At 41.0% G+C, this 16,511-nt stretch overlaps 1 protein-coding gene across 4 annotated transcripts in view; it reads left to right on the top strand.

Moving 5' to 3' along the window:
* ammecr1l (AMMECR1 like) overlaps nt 1-16,194 on the top strand; it is a 61,480-nt gene extending 45,286 nt beyond the window's left edge. For all 4 annotated transcript variants that reach the window (XM_033031589.1, XM_033031586.1, XM_033031588.1 and 1 more), the window contains 5 exons: nt 3,062-3,172; nt 3,638-3,752; nt 10,450-10,540; nt 11,329-11,425; nt 15,126-16,194. In XM_033031589.1, coding sequence (XP_032887480.1) covers nt 3,062-3,172; nt 3,638-3,752; nt 10,450-10,540; nt 11,329-11,425; nt 15,126-15,237 — 526 coding nt within the window. In that variant the 3' untranslated portion in view covers nt 15,238-16,194. The remainder of the gene's footprint in view (nt 1-3,061; nt 3,173-3,637; nt 3,753-10,449; nt 10,541-11,328; nt 11,426-15,125) is intronic.
* Nucleotides 16,195-16,511: the final 317 nt, after the last annotated feature.

Below are 16,511 nucleotides of genomic sequence, written 5' to 3'. Positions count from 1 at the left end.
TGTTTCCAGAAGTGGGAGAGTCTAGGACCAGAGGACATGGCCTCGGAATAAAAGGACATTCCTTTAGAATTAGTATTTCTCCTCCGTATTTACCGAGGAGAAAGACAGTAGGACGGAAGAAATTGGAGCAGTCACTGGAAGTGTCTTGAGCCGTCAGGGTTACCGTCGAAGAAGTACTGAAGGTACTGTCGTATTTGGAGGTAGGCATATCTCCAGGGCCTAATAAGATATATCCGAGGACTTTGCAGGAAACCAGAGAGGAAATTGTGTGAGCCCTGGTTGAAATTTACGAGTCGTACTTAAATACAGGAGAGGTGCCGGAAGACTGGAGGGAGGAAAATGTTGTGCCTCTTTTCAAGAAGGGCTGCAGGGAAAATGCTGGGAACTATAGGCCGGTGAGCTTAACATCTGTAGTTGGTAAGTTACTGGAGAGTATTCTGAGGGATAGGTTATACCGGCATTTGGATGGGCAAGGACTGATTAGGGACAGTCAGCATGGTTTTGTACGTGGGAGGTCGTGTCTCACAAATCTGATTGATTTTTTTGAAGACGTGAGCAAAGAGGTTGATGAAGGCAGAGCTGTAGATGTTGTGTACATGGACTTCAGTAAGGCATTCGACAAGGTTCTGCATGGTAGGCTGCTCTGGCAGGTTAGATCGCATGGGATCTGAGGAGAGATAGCTGAATGGATAGCAAATTGGCTGCATGGAAGGAAGAAGAGGGTGATGGTGGAAGGTTGCTTCTCGGACTGGAGACCTGTGGCTAGTGGTGTGCCTCACCGAACGGTGCTGGGCCCATTACTATTTGTCATGAGATTGGATGAGAACATACAGGGCAAGATTAGTAAGTTTGCTGATGATACAAAAGTTAGTGGTTTTGCAGATAGTGAAGATGGTTGTGAAAGATTGCCAGGTGGGCGGAAGAATGGTTGATGGAATTTAATACAGAAAAGTGTGAGATGTTGCATTTTGGGACGTTGAACAAGGGCAGTACCGACACAGTAAATGGTAGAGCAGAGGAATCTAGGAGTACAGGTGCATGGTTCCATGAAGGTCAAGTCGCAGGTAGACAAGGTGTTCAAAAAGGCTTTTGGTACTTTGGGCTTCATCAGTCAGAGTATTGAGTATAGAGGTTGGGAGGTCATGTTGCAGTTGTATAAGACGTTGGTGAGACCACATTTAGAATATTGTGTTCAGTTCTGGGCATCATGTTATAGGAAAGATATTGTCAAGCTTGAAAGGGTTCAGAAAAGATTTACGAGGATGTTGCCAGGACTAGAGTGTGAGCTATAGTGAGAGGTCGAGTAGGCTGGGTCTCTATTCCATGGAGCACAGGAGGATGAGGGGAGATCTTATAGAGGTATACAAGATCATGAGAGGAATAGATCAGTCAGATGCACAGAGTGTTTTGCTCAGAGTAGGAGAATCAAGGACATAGGTTCAAGGTTAAGGAGAAAACATTTAATAAGAATCCGAGGGGCAACTTTTTCACACAAAGGGTGGTGAGTGCATGGAACAAGCTGCCAGAGGAGGTAGTTGAGGCTGGGACTATCCCATAGTTTAAGATAGCGTTAGACAGATTAATGGATAGGACAGGTTTGGAGGGATATGGGCCAAGAGCAGGCAAGTGGGACTAGCGTAGCTGGGACATTGTTGGCCGGTGTGGCGAGTTGGGTCTGTATCACTATTACTCTATGACTCTAAGGGAGATGAGGAGGATATTCAGAATATGGAGTCACCAAAATGGGTCTGGGAAAGTTATCTCGTGCTATTGTAAATCTGTGAAATTCCATACTACAGCGGCCTGTGGATGCTTATGTCATCGAGTATATTTTAGGATGAGATCAGTGTGCTTTGGGACTGCTGGAAACTGGTGGGAAAGCAGATTTGAGCTGTGGTATCAGCAGAATCCTATTGATGGCAGAGCAGGCTCGAGGAGTGTTGTGAATTTAGCTGTATCTGCTTATTTTAATGTTCATATTAGCAGATTTTACTTTGGGATATCTCGTCGGTGCATCTAATTCTAGAATATCTGAACAATGTGCCTAATTACTGCATAAAGTTAATCCTCTGTTATCGAATGATACATCAAATTGTAGATGTAACAGCCTGTCCCCACCAATATTTGATGTGAAGCCACAGGGTTCACTGGTTCCAGTCTCCAAAAGGTACATTTCTGATTAGTGTTAATTGTTCTCCCCCAGGTATTAAGCATAGCATGATCCAAATCCCGATGAAATATGTGGTACGAAATAACTCGGCTTCAAAGCAAATACAGTAATATTTAGGCCAATAGAATTAGTTCCATAACATATGGGAATTGTGGCCAGACCGGAATATTCAGGGGTTAGGATTCATAACAGAATGTTCAAAGTAACACCTGACTGTGGAATATTTCTAAATGATCATGTATAGAAGCAATTCCAGGGCACAGCATATTAGAACATGACTGCTTGACATGGTGATTATTTGAGAGACTCATTTTACTTAGATACATTGGGCCAGATCTAGACATTTGGCAGCAAATATCAGAACTGTGTATGTGTTAAAGTTGCCAAACTATTTCCAGTTTTGTACATTATTTGAGAATTCCCATGTTATTTGATTTTATGGAATTATTGTATTACCAAGATTTCTCATGCATCAAACTATCTGCAGTACTGGACAATAATTGTGTATATTTGTTGATTATAACCAGCTACCTGAGCTATCAGAATGCCGGTATTACCACAACATAATTTGCCCATGTAATATCTTAGCTGCAAGGTATAATGAATAATATTCTGAATTCCTAGATTCTTTATAGATATTAACGTGAAGAATGAGGGATGAAGAGTTATGCCCAGAATATCTAACAAATTATGGGCAAGATTTCTCTTTGTGCAAATGCTGAGGTAAAAATAAGGAACTTGATATTCTGAGGGGCCACATTTATCCTCTGATTTCAAAGCACTGGGCTTCCTGCCTGCATGTTAGACGGATCTGTGCAATAGTCAGTATCAGTGGGTTGTCCATAAAACCTGATTCTATTATGTAGGAATGAATGGCTTTGTGTTTTCTAGCCCATTGTTTGTAACATGGAAGATGGGCCGAGATAAACGCCTGCGAGGCTGCATTGGGACCTTCTCTGCCATGAATCTCCATTCGGGACTCAGGGAATACACACTTACCAGGTAAGGACTCTCAAATCATCAATAAAAAATGGAAACTAATCCAAGATGAGGACTTAAAGACATTGTCGACCCAGCAAGGAAATGTACTCTCATATCTGTTTTGTGTTAGCAAAACGTGCAGTAGTGTTTATACAGTACACAAACTAGTTGAGTTGAATGGAGACACAAATGACTTGCTAGCTCTTGGCCACCCCTTCCCCACTCCTACTAGCTATCTTCCCTCCAATCCATCAGTCAGAAGAAGGGTCCCAACCAGTGTTTATTGTTCGAGATTTTTATTGTTTTGTTAAGAACTGTAATTAAAAGAAATTGTTGAATTCCTAACATTCATTGATCTTATGGTATTGATAACAACCTGCACTCCACATGTCACAGATTTTGAGCTTCTCCTTCAAGCACAGTGGGAGGTAATCCATCGGCTTTCTAAAATGTCCGAACTTTATCGGTATCTTTCTCTTCTCACAGTGCCCTTAAGGACAGTCGCTTCCCTCCGCTGACTCGCGAGGAACTTCCCAAACTCTTCTGTTCTGTTTCGCTGCTCACTAATTTCGAGGATGCCAGCGATTACCTGGACTGGGAGGTAATGGAATTCCAGTTCAAACTTGTTGTCACCACAGGAGGCTGGGAGGGGCAATCCGTTTGAAATTGAATAGAAAATAATTCAAATTATGCAATTTTCTCCTGTGTCCTCAATTTCCCTTTGAAGGTGCTAATTTGTTCCAGATTAAAGATCCTGGAATTTGGGTAGCTTTCTTTAGGAAAACAAATTGGCTTTCTGTGCATCTAGGCTTTGAACAGGGAGTATTGGCGACTGGAGGTTGGGTGTTAAGACAAAAAGCTGGAGCTTGCCCTTGTGCATCTGCCCTGCCATGTGTGCTGTTCAGATGGGGCTATTATGTAATATTTATTTTGGTGCATGGAAATCCATCACTGTTATCACAGACTAACGACTAGAAAATCTGCACCAGCTCATAGGATTTCTATTTGTCAATCATTAAGGGGACACATCTTTTATAACCTTTTCAGAATTTGTAGTTATATGAAACCTAAAGAATGTGCAGTTTGCTGGTTGCATTTCACTAGCTGTGTTAACCTTAGCTCATTATCTGGGGTTCTAGCCCTGGATTCATACTGTGTATCACACAAAGTTGAGCATACAAACCAGTGCAGTACCAGGCAATACTCACATGGTTGATTTTGGATGAAAGTATTTGAAACTCAGTCTGTCCTGTCAAGGGTATGTGAAAGATTCAACAATGCCCCTGTTGAAAAGAGTTATAAATACAGCCCGGAAACAGGCCCTTTGGCCTGCTTTTGCTCTTTATCCCTCAAAACCTTTCCTATCAATTTACATCTCCAAGTATCATTTAATTGGACCTGTCTCAATCTCTTTTTCTGGTAGCTCATTTTGTAATATGCACCACTCTGCTGTATGCTGCAAATTTGTTCCTTGGGTCCCTTTCAAATCTTTCCCTTCTCAGCTTAAATCAATGCCCTCCCTAGGATTTCACCCTCCCTAGGACTAACTGTGTGTATTCATCTTATTCGTATACATCTCTATTGGGTCACCCCTCAATTGCCTATGCTTCACGGAATATAGTCCTAGTCTGCCCAACCTCCCTCCATAACTCAGGCTCTCAAGTCCTGGGCGTATTCTCATAAATCATTTTTGCACTCTCCTGCTTAAATGACATATTTTCTATCGCAACCAAAACTGTACACAATGCTCCAAGTGCAGCATCAACAACATCTCGTACAACTGCATCTCAATTCTGAAACTCAATAACCTGAGTGCCACATTCACCATCCTGTCTATCTGTGACAACACTTTCAGGGAAGCTTTGTACCTGTACTCTGTTCTAAAACACAACCCAGGGGCCTACCGTTCATGAAGGTCCTGCTCTGGTTTGACTTCCCAAAATGTAACACGTTCCACGTATCTGAATTGAATTCTATTTGGCATTCCTTGGCGCATTTACCTAGCCAATCAAAATCCCACAGTAAATGTTGTGATAACCTTGTTCATTGTCTACGAGACCAGCTATTTATTCTAATGTCATCTCCTAACTTGCTAGCCATGCCTTTAACATTCTCATCTGAATGGTTCATAAAAATGATGAGAAACAATTGGCCCAACACTAATCCCTATGGCCTATGGCATACCACTAGACACAGGCATCCAAAATACAGCCTTTGCCATGCAATCTACAATCTTGTCCAGCCTACAACCTTGCTAAAGTCTGTATAGACATCGTTCATTGCCTTGCCTCATCAATCCTCTTCGTTACCTCTTCAACAAACTAACAAGTGTGTGAGATGCAATTTTCCATGCAAAAAGCCGTACTGACTATCTCAAATCAGTCCTTGTCTGTCCATGTTAGTAGATCCTATCCCTCTCAATCTCTTCCTGTTACTTGCTTACCACTGATGTCAGGCTCACTGGCCTGAAGTTCCCTGGCATGTCCTTGCTGCCCTTAGTAAATAATAGTACATTAATCATCTTCCAGTCTTTTAGAACTTCACCTGTAGCTAAAGATGTTGTAGATATTTACGCAATGACCTTGTAGTATCTGTACTCTTGAACACTGAGCTGCCAGACCTATCCTGCTCTCAGCCATGTTTCGTTATGGCTATAATATCCCCCGTGCTCTATGTCAATCCATGCCCCGAGTTCGTCCACTTTACGTGTAGAGCCTGTGTTGAAACGCATGAAGTTGAATCTACCGGTCTTTCCTCTCACCTTGCCGTGCTCCTGGCTATCCAAGACTAATCTTGCTTTCTTTTGACTGCAGTATTTGTCCTCAACTTCTTATCTGCCTGTGAGTAGTCCTTATTCATGTTAGCTGCTCTCCTGAGGCAGCGTGACATATAGATGGAGTGGATGGGGAGGAGGCTGATTTGCGTGATGGACTGGGCTACATTCACAACTCGCTGCAATTTGTTATGCTCTTTGGCAGAGCAGTTGCCGTCCCAAGCTGTGGTGCATTTCTGTAGTGCTACAGTGTAAATTCGTCAGTCATTGGAGACCAAGAGCCTGAATCCTTGCCCACTGCACAATCTATTCTGCCATGCATTCATTTGACCTATTCTTCTATTTCTATCACCAACAACATACTGGGTGTAATTCAGTGATTACAGTCCTTGAGGTCCTGCTTTTAACCTTTCTCTAACTCTCTATACTCTTTATGTTCTGCAGGACTTCATCCTCAGTTCTGCCATGCTGGGCAATGTTTACCAATCATCATTCATTGCTGGTTCTTTAATAAAGGAAATTTGACATACTTAATCTGCCAGATTTATTTGTGATTTCTCATCCTCGGTTGACTCTTCACTGCCTCTGAAATTGCAATAGTTACTTCAAACTGCTATGAGGCAAACAAAACCAGCTTAACACTGATGTACTCACAGAATCATCTATTTTAACCAATGTTCACAATTCCTGCATCTGTGCTTCAGAATTAGCCACACCTCTAGCCATGCTGCTCCAGTACAGCTACATCATTGGAACCTACTTGACACTGTAGAAAATTGTCCAGTACTTTGCACAATGAGCAGGACAAATCCAAGCTGGCCATTAACCTTTCTCATAGGTTCAATCCCATGATTAGCAAGACCATGTACAACATTGTCCAGACTGCTGTCACTACTTACTCATAGCTGATGGTCAGTTAATGATGTGGCAGATTAGGGGGGATCCAAACATAGAAAAATATCTGAATTTCAGAGCTGAGATGAAATTGACATTAAGGCGCCATTTGCCAAAGTGTAGCATCAAGGACCCCCATTAAAACTGATTGGAATCAGAAACATCTGGGTATCGTTCAGGCATAGAACGACTTGGCAATCGTGATTAGTGCCACAAAAGTGACCACTGCCCATAGGTACCTGAAAGGGGCAACACAAGTAAATGCTGTCAGTATGGTCTTCCGTGAGGCTTTGATAGGGTTCCACATGATAGGCTGCTCTGGAAAGTTAGATCGCAAGGAATCCAGGGAAAGCTAGCCAACTGGATAGGCAAATTGGCTTCATGGAAGGAAGCTGATGGTGGAGGTTGTTTCTTGGACTGTGACTGGTGGTGTGCCTTGGGGATCCAGGAGTGTAGGTACATAGTTCCTTGAAAGTGGCAAATAACCTTATTCAATGCCATATTGATATTTCACAAGCGCTCATGAACATATGAAGTGGCGCAGCTGATGGAGTTGCTGCTTCACAGCTCCAGAGACCCAGGTTCAATCCTGACGTTGGGCACTGTCAATGTGGAGTTTGCACATTCTCCCACTGACTGCGTGGGTTTTCTCCGGGTGCTCTGGTTTTCTCCAACATCCCAAAGATGTGCGGGTTCACTGGCCTTTATGAATTGCCCCAAGTGTGTAGGGAGTGAATACGAAAACAGGATAACATAGAACTAATGTGATCGATGGTTGGAGTGCACCAGTGGGCTGACCGGCCTGTTTCCATCCTGTATCTGTAAACTAAACCAGTTTCACCTGTTCTCTGCATTTAAGAATGCAGCCATTCAGAAAGGAACACAGGAACTATCTACCAGACTGTCTGCATTTGTACTTGTGCTTGCGAAAACTTGCTTATCCACTCCTAGACTGCACACTGATTCCGACAGGCCTTTGTCGAAATCGATTGTTGAAAGATTTGATATTTTATTTATTTCCCATTGGTTACTCCCCTCCCCGTCTGGAAGATGATAGATCAGCCATTACTGACCCAATAAGACGCATGTTTTTACTTTACTTTGTGGATTTTGCAGTGTGAAGATAGCTTTTTTCATAAATCCGTTCAACTCGTTAACCATACAGCTTTTACCAACCATTTCCTCAATGTCTCAGATCCTGTGTTAACTCAAGAAAAATTATGGAGTTGTACAATAGCTGGATTAGCATCAGACAGAGGAGAGGGGTTAGCATTTTGATGTTTTTCTTAAAATTGTTAGCCAAATATACTGACAAGATGGAGATCCTTGATGCTGAACGTTGTATTCTCAGGTTATTTGTAAAGTGGAATGAAGTGTGTGTTTATTGCCATGCCAAATGTGGATAGGAGGACTCCCTCCCAATCAGTAGCTGCCTGTTTTTACTTCCAGAAGGTGATATGCTAGAAAGGGCAAGAAATGTTGTACTGCACTGTAGCCACCTGATACCACAGCTGCATTCCCTGATTTATCAGCCCATAATAATTATTAATAAATGTCACTTCAATTACACTTCACATTCGTCATCAATGACATTAATATATTTTCTTCATTGATCATCCGAATTCAGTAACAAATTGATTATCAGAAATATCTTTTAAAATAGAGTACAGTTTTTGCATTTTTCAAAATTTTTAATGGATATTGCATAATAGCCAGTTTAAAGCAGGTAAGAATTAGATTACTGACTTACACATAATGTAAAACTTGTAATGACATACGGTCATTTATAAATTGTCTATCCTCCACACCTCTATATTTGTGCAATCTTGAAAATTGTTAGGAATCAAGATGTTTAGTGACAAGTATCGATTTCAATCTATTCAAATTGGTACAAACTTCAAACCAAAGCCTTCCTAACCATCTTATTGCATTTACTCAATTAATACTCTGTTTGCTGATGTTTCTTTCATTGTCTTCTGGATTTTACATGCACTAAACCAAGGCTTTCATCACCAATTTCCCTACTTATTCTCCTCCTAACCTTCTAACAAGTGGTGTTGAGGGTTAATCAAGACATGGTGGGGCTGGGGGAGTTACAGCAGCAACTCACCAGGCCGATGTGACATGTGAGAGTCTGATGCATCGGGACAGTAGCGACTTCAGAGTAAGGTTTTCAATGCTGCTAATAAAACTGCCTACTGTTGTCTGAATCAAATTGGGCAGTGAATTGTAATTGAATCTGGCTGATAAATAAATGGCTATTTAAAGTTTAAATGATCTAAATCAAAATTAACAGTGAAAATGTAAGATGCGTGAATGGGAGGACGCAGTCACACAAGGACATCATGAAGTAGGCAGTTCTATGGTCAATGAAGTGAAGTGTGAGTGTCTACTTTGGATCTGAGACCAATCAGAATATAATTAGTAATTAGGTGGTGTGGATCAGCATTGGGTGTCTGCGCACAGATCAACAGCAATCCGAAAAGTGGCTGAGACATCAGTCAGTCAAAAATAAGGTATATTTACTTACACAAAACCTTTGAGGTTCTCCATGTGAGAACTGAGTTTAGATTTCAACACAGATTTTCAGGAAAGATATTGGTTTCAATGGTTCAACACATGGCCATCTAAATTATACTAGGATCTAAACTTTTTTTTCAAAATCCTTGCTTGAATGGTAATAAGTCGGGACCAATTATGTTGCATTTGCTTGTACCTTAACTGATCATCATATTTGTGAAACACCTTAAGTATCTCAGTTGCTCATTGTTCCATTCAACATGAACCATCACAGAACCTACTTGGTTCGAAGTTAGTGTCCATTCTGTCTGCTTTTTCACTCTCTCGACTTTTTATTTATTTATTTATTTTAAAATATTTTTATTAGAAGCAATGTACAATAATATAAAACATGAATAGCATAATACATTTTATGTACAACTTCCTGTTTTAAATTTAGTAGTAAAAAAAAAAGTGACAAAAGCAAGAAAAAGAGACAGAGAATATTAAATAAAGTAGTGATATTGATAGTTCATGAAAAAATAGAAAGAGCCCATAGAGCTATAAAGCCTGAGAGAGAAAACAAAAGGGAGAGATGAAACAAAAAAAAAGAAAAAAGGATAGAGAACCTCTGGAGGGACCTGAAAAGAAAGAAAAATTAAAAGGGATATACCTGCTTCGTATCTTTACCCACCCCTCACCCGGTTCTGAAACAGTTAATTTCTACGGTTGTGTTGCACCATATGCTTGTAATAAGTCGATAAAGGGAGACCAAATCTTTAAGAATTGGTCTGATTTGCCTGATAGGACGAATCACATATCTTCAAGATGTGACATTTCAGACATATTTGAAATCCACATTTTGAGCGTTGGTGTGGGTGCATTTTTCCAGAATTTAAGTATAGGTTTTTTTTGCCATTATTAAGCCATAATTAAGGAGACACTTTTGGAACAAAGTCAGCTTACAACCGTCTTCTATTGATCCGAAAATAATCAGTTCTGTATTGGGGTTCAATTTTATGATTTGTTCCAAGTTAAAATGGGCAATGGGCCCATATTTGCATAGTGAGTAATAGTGAGCTGAATGAAATCTTTGTTATCTTTATAGTAATGGAGTTAAATCTATGTTTAGGTGGGAGTACATGGGATTCGGATAGAGTTTATGAATGAGAAGGGGGCGAAACGCACAGCAACATACCTACCGGAAGTGGCCAAGGAACAGGGTAGGTGTGAACAACAGCTTGGTCATTTTCTTTTGGTGCTCTGTCTTTCAGTGGGAATGTTTTAAGAAGGATGGAAGAAGAGTGATTGGGGGTATTGGTTTATTATTGTTACGTCTACTGAGATACAGTGAAAAAACTTTATTTCCATGCTATCCAGTCAAATCGTACTGTGCAAGAGTGCAATCAAGCCAAACACAAGTACAACAACCATAGAAAAGTCCGACTGATAAGTTTCAGTTTCAGTAGTTTTCATGCTACAACCTGGATGCATTAATTGTGAAAATAAACTAACTTTAACTTTCAGAAAATCAGGCAAACCTCAGCAGGTCTGACCGCACCCGTGGAAAAAGAAAATAAATTAATGTTTCGGACCGCAGTTCCTTCATCAGAATAGATGAAAATGTTTTGTCGTGGGCTTCAGCCTGAAGCATAAACTCTGTTTCTCTCTGCACTGATGCTGGCTGACCTACTGAGTGTTTCCACCAATTTCTATTTTTATTTCAGATGTTCAGCATCTGCAATTTTTTTTTTTAATTTTCAGTTAACTTTCTCACATTTTTCCATAATCTTTTCTTGATATGTTATTTCATAGTTTGTGAAGCTTGCCCTAAATAAATCCAGTTGCGGAGAAAGTGTAAGGAGGAAAGTAGCTTATTTTTCTGTAATAATTACTTTCCTACCCTTGATCTGGTGATTGTAACTTATGTTGTAGGTATTAGCTGGTACCAAGACGTGGATGTTTCTCTGATGTTAATTTTGTTTGTGGCATTTGCATTTTTGTGTTGCAGACTGGGACCAGATTCAGACTATAGACTCTCTTCTGCGTAAAGGAGGTTACAAAGCTCCCATTACAAATGAATTCAGGAAAGCAATCAAGCTCACCAGGTCAGTAACGCAGTAAGGCTATTTCTGAAAATGTTTGAAGAGATTGGAGTCTAACGAGATGTCAGCTGTACAAATCCAGGTAGAGAGGTTGGGGTTTAGAGTCATATGGTTGTAAGGGACTAGTCAGGATCGAGGGAAAGATGAACGGAGCAAAGTACAGAGAGATCCTTGATGAATACCTGCTCCAGAGCGTTCTGGACCTCAGACTGAGGCGGAGGTTCGCCTTCCAACAGGACAACGACTCTTAGCACACAGCCAAGACAACGCAGGAGTGGCTTTGTGACAAGTTTGTGAATGTGCTTGAGTGGCCCAGCCAGAGCCCGGACTTGAACCCGATCAAACATCTCTGGAGGGACCTGAAAATAGCGCTGCATCGACGCTCCCCATCTTACCTGACAGAGCTTAAGAGGATCTGCGGAGAAGAATGGGAGAAATTACCCAAATACAGGTGTGCTAAGCTTGTAGCATCATACTCAAGAAGATTTGAGGCTGTAATCGCTGCCAAAGGTGCCCCAACAAAGTACTGAGTAAAGGGTCTGAATACTTATGTAAATGTGATATTTCAGCTATTTATTTTTAATTACTTAGAAAAAAATTCTAAACACCTGTTTTTCTTTTATATTATGGGGTATTGTGTGTAGATTGATGATAATTTAAAAAAAAGAATTTAATCCATTTTAGAATAAGGCTGTAACGTAACAAAATGTGGAAAAATTGAAGGGGTCTGAATACTTTCTGAATGCACTGTACCAGTCTAAATGTCATCACTAAATTTCAAATGTAATTATTGTACCCACCACTTACATATCCTCTGGCAGCACATTCCAAATATCCACCATCCTCTGTGGAAAGGTTGCCATTAGGGTCCCTCTTCAATCTTTCCCCCTCTCATGTTAAACCTACACGTTCCAATTTTAGACTCCCTACCCTGGGGAGAAGAGCTTGGCTATTCACCTTATCTGTGCCCCATAATTGTATAGACTCTAAGGTCACTCCTTAACCTCTTAACCTTCAGAGAAAATAAGTCTCAGTCTAGCCTCTTCTCTCGGGAAGGAGTCACTAATTCTTGAGAGGGGAAGCCAAAAATAGTTTTGTTTTTGTTATGTGAATTGACCTGAACTATCACCTGTTTTTCTGTCATGTGAAATGATTTAACCTATTCAGCATTTTCTGTAATTATCTCAGTTTCCACCAAGTACTGTGCTTTCCTAAGTTTGCTCACTCAATGCGGTTGGATCATTACACAAAAGCAGTTGTAGGAGGCAAAGCACTATATGATATAAGCACATACGGTATCTGCATTTGATTGTTTCTCACTACCATGAACCAATGTGCTGCTGATGTATGTGGGACTTTTGTTAATTTTCAGGGATACCATAGTTTTGTAATGGGCTATTCCTTTGGGTTACCAAACTGTCAGATTTTATACATTGCAAGCTGTATAAATGACCTTAGAAATGAAATATGAGGTGGTACAATGCTGTTCAAGCAATTCCAACTCCCTGTCTCGGAAGCACTGAAGAGTCACGTAACAGGACTCTGATACACCTAATTCAGCATTAAAGAAAGGACTCATTTATATAGTGCAGCTCACAATTTGAGGACATGCTAAAGCACCAAGCTAAAGTGATTCATTTGAGTGTAGATACATATAAAGCAAGTAACTGATCCAAAAAAACAACAGAGATAAATGTCCAGGTAGTTGGTGTTGCATGAAAGAGTAAAAACCCTGTAATTTTTATATTACCATGGCAATCATTACCATGGACTCAAAGTCAGATGGTGCGTTATTTTAATGAGTCATCTTAATAAAAGCATCTGTAGGGCAATACTGTATTACTGCTACACTTCAGCCAGAGAGAATTTGAGGTGAGAATGCCATCGCAGAACCAGAGCGAATGCTTTGGGAACTAGAGAGAAGCAAGTGTAGGGTAGGTTAACTGAGGGATTACAATGGGAATAATAAGATATTCTATTAAGCATTTCTAATAAAGTGCATTGGGTTATTTTTGTAATATTAAAGAAGCTATATGCAGTAAGCAGGTGTCAGCTAAAAACCTTCAGACATTTTGTGCTAGTGATACAGAAACTGAAGCAAGAGTCACCAACACTGAGAGTAACACGGCAATGGTCTGGGGAGACTGAGAGTCTGCCATGAGTCGGTGAGCTGGAACATGTCCAAGGCCACTTCATTCAAGTATGACCTCTATAGTATACCTCTATTGACAATGATTTCAATTAAAAAATACGTTGACAGCTACGTTCCAATGAGGACAGTTATAGTAGGGTCCATATTCTCAGCTCTTGACTGAACCTCCAGAGGACGGAGAAAACAGCTCAGTCCGTCGCAGGCTCATCACTTTCTCCTTCATGTTCACAGTGTGTTACATCAGGAATTCATAAGGAAGTACTGCTCGAATTCTGCCACCTTGGCCATTCCTTTTTCTCCCTGCTATTGTCTGGGAGAAGATACATGAGCTTGGAAGCCCTGACCTCTGGACTTAAGAATAGCTTCTTCCCCACTGCTATCTGACTCCTGAACCAATGCTTTTCCCAGGGATGCTGTCACATAATTTCACTCGTAACCTTATCTCATTCTGTTATTGTACTTGAGCTTTTTTTTTGCACTACTTCAGAATGTATTACAATCTTTGTATCATTTCACTGTTTTGTATTTGTCGTATTTGTTGTTGTGACTATTATGTATTCTGTGTACTCTTATGAGCTTCATAAGAACAAGGAATTTCATTGGTGTATGTGACTAATCTGAATTGTATACCCTTTGGCTAAACTCTTAACTGCACATTGGTGACCTGCCATTCATCTTTTCAAGCCTTAACTTGGAATAGGTGAATATCATGTTGGAACAGGATAGGTTACTTGGTAATGAATGTAGATTCTAACTTGCAAGTAAAATGATGGGCGTTATGAACTGGCTTGGACCTTTTATATACTCTTGTCATAGAACAGGAGGAGTCCATTTGGCCCACGTGTCTGTGCTGGCCTTTGGGAAAGGCATCATGTCTGTTCCAGTTGCGCACTATTGCAGAATGTCGATTTTCATGCTGATTCACTGGCTGCATTGTGAGAGCACTTTGAAAAGACACCTTTATCTTGGCTAGTGGTCGGTGATAGCTCTCTGCAATGGAAAGGTTTTAAGGGCCTCCAGATGCAAATGTGGAGAGAAGCCGACCCCAGGAACTCATGATTGGTGGTTCAATAACTGGACAGTAGTGCTGATTGTCTCTCTTCTGTTGAGTTAGTACATGTTGGGCATTCCAGTTGGCTTTCTGCCTTATACCTCAACCTCAGGAAAGGAAAGAATGAAAAGTGCAAGAAAAATATTTATCAAAAATTGCTGCTCATGTGTGGGTTTGTAAAGCTATAACTGAGCACTTTTAAAATAATGGGATTGATGTGAAAGGTGGCATAGAATTAGAGAAGCCACTTGACGCACTTCATTTATATTTCAGTGGGCTTCCAGTGAGTAGCACAGGAGCTAGTGCACAAAGTGTGGATTTGGTTTTCTCATGGGACTGGGATTAATTTGGGCATCGTTATGACTAAAAACCTGACCAATGTCCCACTTTGGGACAACAGATGCATTTGCGGCAGGCACCAGCACCTGATCGTTAGTCTGTACAACAAAAAACTAACCACAACAACCTGCATTAACGCACTGCCGTTTCTTTCTCCTCAGGTACCGCAGCGAAAAAATAACCATCAGCTACGCTGAGTACATGGCCTCAAGACAGCACTATTTTCAAAATGGCACCCTCCATGCCCCACCCCTCTACAATCATTACTCCTGACAATAAGCAGCATGACCAATCGCGGGACTCCAGCTACCACCTCATCGGAGGTGATGCCTCCTCTTCCTGGTCTAGTTACTTTTACTACTGCACTATTTTATGATGCTAGCTTCTGTTGCCAAGCACGCCTACGGTTAGCCCTACCTCAGACAGACTTGGCAACGGAACGCCGCAATGAAACAGTAGAATATTGTTTGGGGAAGGGAGGGATTTCTAACAAATCTTGTTTCTGTTTCTATACTTGTTTACCTACGTTTGCCTTACTTTGGTAACTTGCAGGACTACATGTATGAGCTGCAGGTTTTTTAGTACTGAAACCATTGACATGTGTAGGGTACTCAATGTCTTCACCAGTGGACAATGTATCCAATGGGTTGTTATTTGCAGTCTTGCCCCCCTAAACCAAAAGGTCACTGGTTTGCGGTTTTCATTTAGTGAATCGTGGGATGTGATTCCCCCCAAACGCTGCTCAAAGCGGGGAGAAAATTCAAAATCCTGTGTAATAAAAATGGAGTTTGACTATATTCGTCCAGCACAAACCAATGGTCGGTAATAGGTGCAGTTGAAAGTGCGGTCGGGATTTGAAATGTTTTCATATGTTACTGCCCTGTCTCCCATGACATAAGTAAGTATTAACTTGAAGTAAATAACGGGACTTCTTACGGGCACCTGTGCGTAATTGCCAAGTGGTATGCGATTATGTGTGCGTGCCTACAGGTGAAGCAGAAACCAAGTGTGGAAGCTGGATTTCTTTGCACATTATACAAGATTTCAGCACAGTCCCAGTTCCAGCAGTCACTCTGGCAATAATCTGGTCACCTTTTAATCAACAGTGTTTGAGGGGTAGTAAATCTAGTTTTTTCTTTTTGTTGGCCTCATTTACCACTTTATCTATGGCCCAAGCATACACATTTTGTGAATGAAAACCCTTTGATAAAGTGAATTGTATTTACTCTGTGTCTTTTTGTCTGTGTACAACATTACCTGCCTGTTCTGTGCAGCCCTGCTCTTGTGCAATGATCCTCTGCTCTTGTGGTAGAACCTTTCTCCTGGTAAATGGAGCACCAAATGCTAAGGTTGAAAGTTAGCGGTGAGAAATCGGGACTCTTTCATATTCAAACAGGAGCAACAGAATGATGAGTAGATCCTGGGTTTGAATCCCATCTGGTGCAGAGTGATGTGACCCTATTTGACGTCCTGCCAGAGTTTCTGGCTCTTCCTGAGAAGATTGAGAATTCCATGCTCTTTGTTGATCACTGTCCCGTGACCCGTGC

The sequence above is a fragment of the Amblyraja radiata genome, chromosome 13 (genome assembly GCF_010909765.2).
Source record: "Amblyraja radiata isolate CabotCenter1 chromosome 13, sAmbRad1.1.pri, whole genome shotgun sequence".
NCBI classification, from domain to species: Eukaryota; Metazoa; Chordata; class Chondrichthyes; order Rajiformes; family Rajidae; genus Amblyraja; species Amblyraja radiata.
This window is presented reverse-complemented; position numbering and strand designations above follow the sequence as displayed.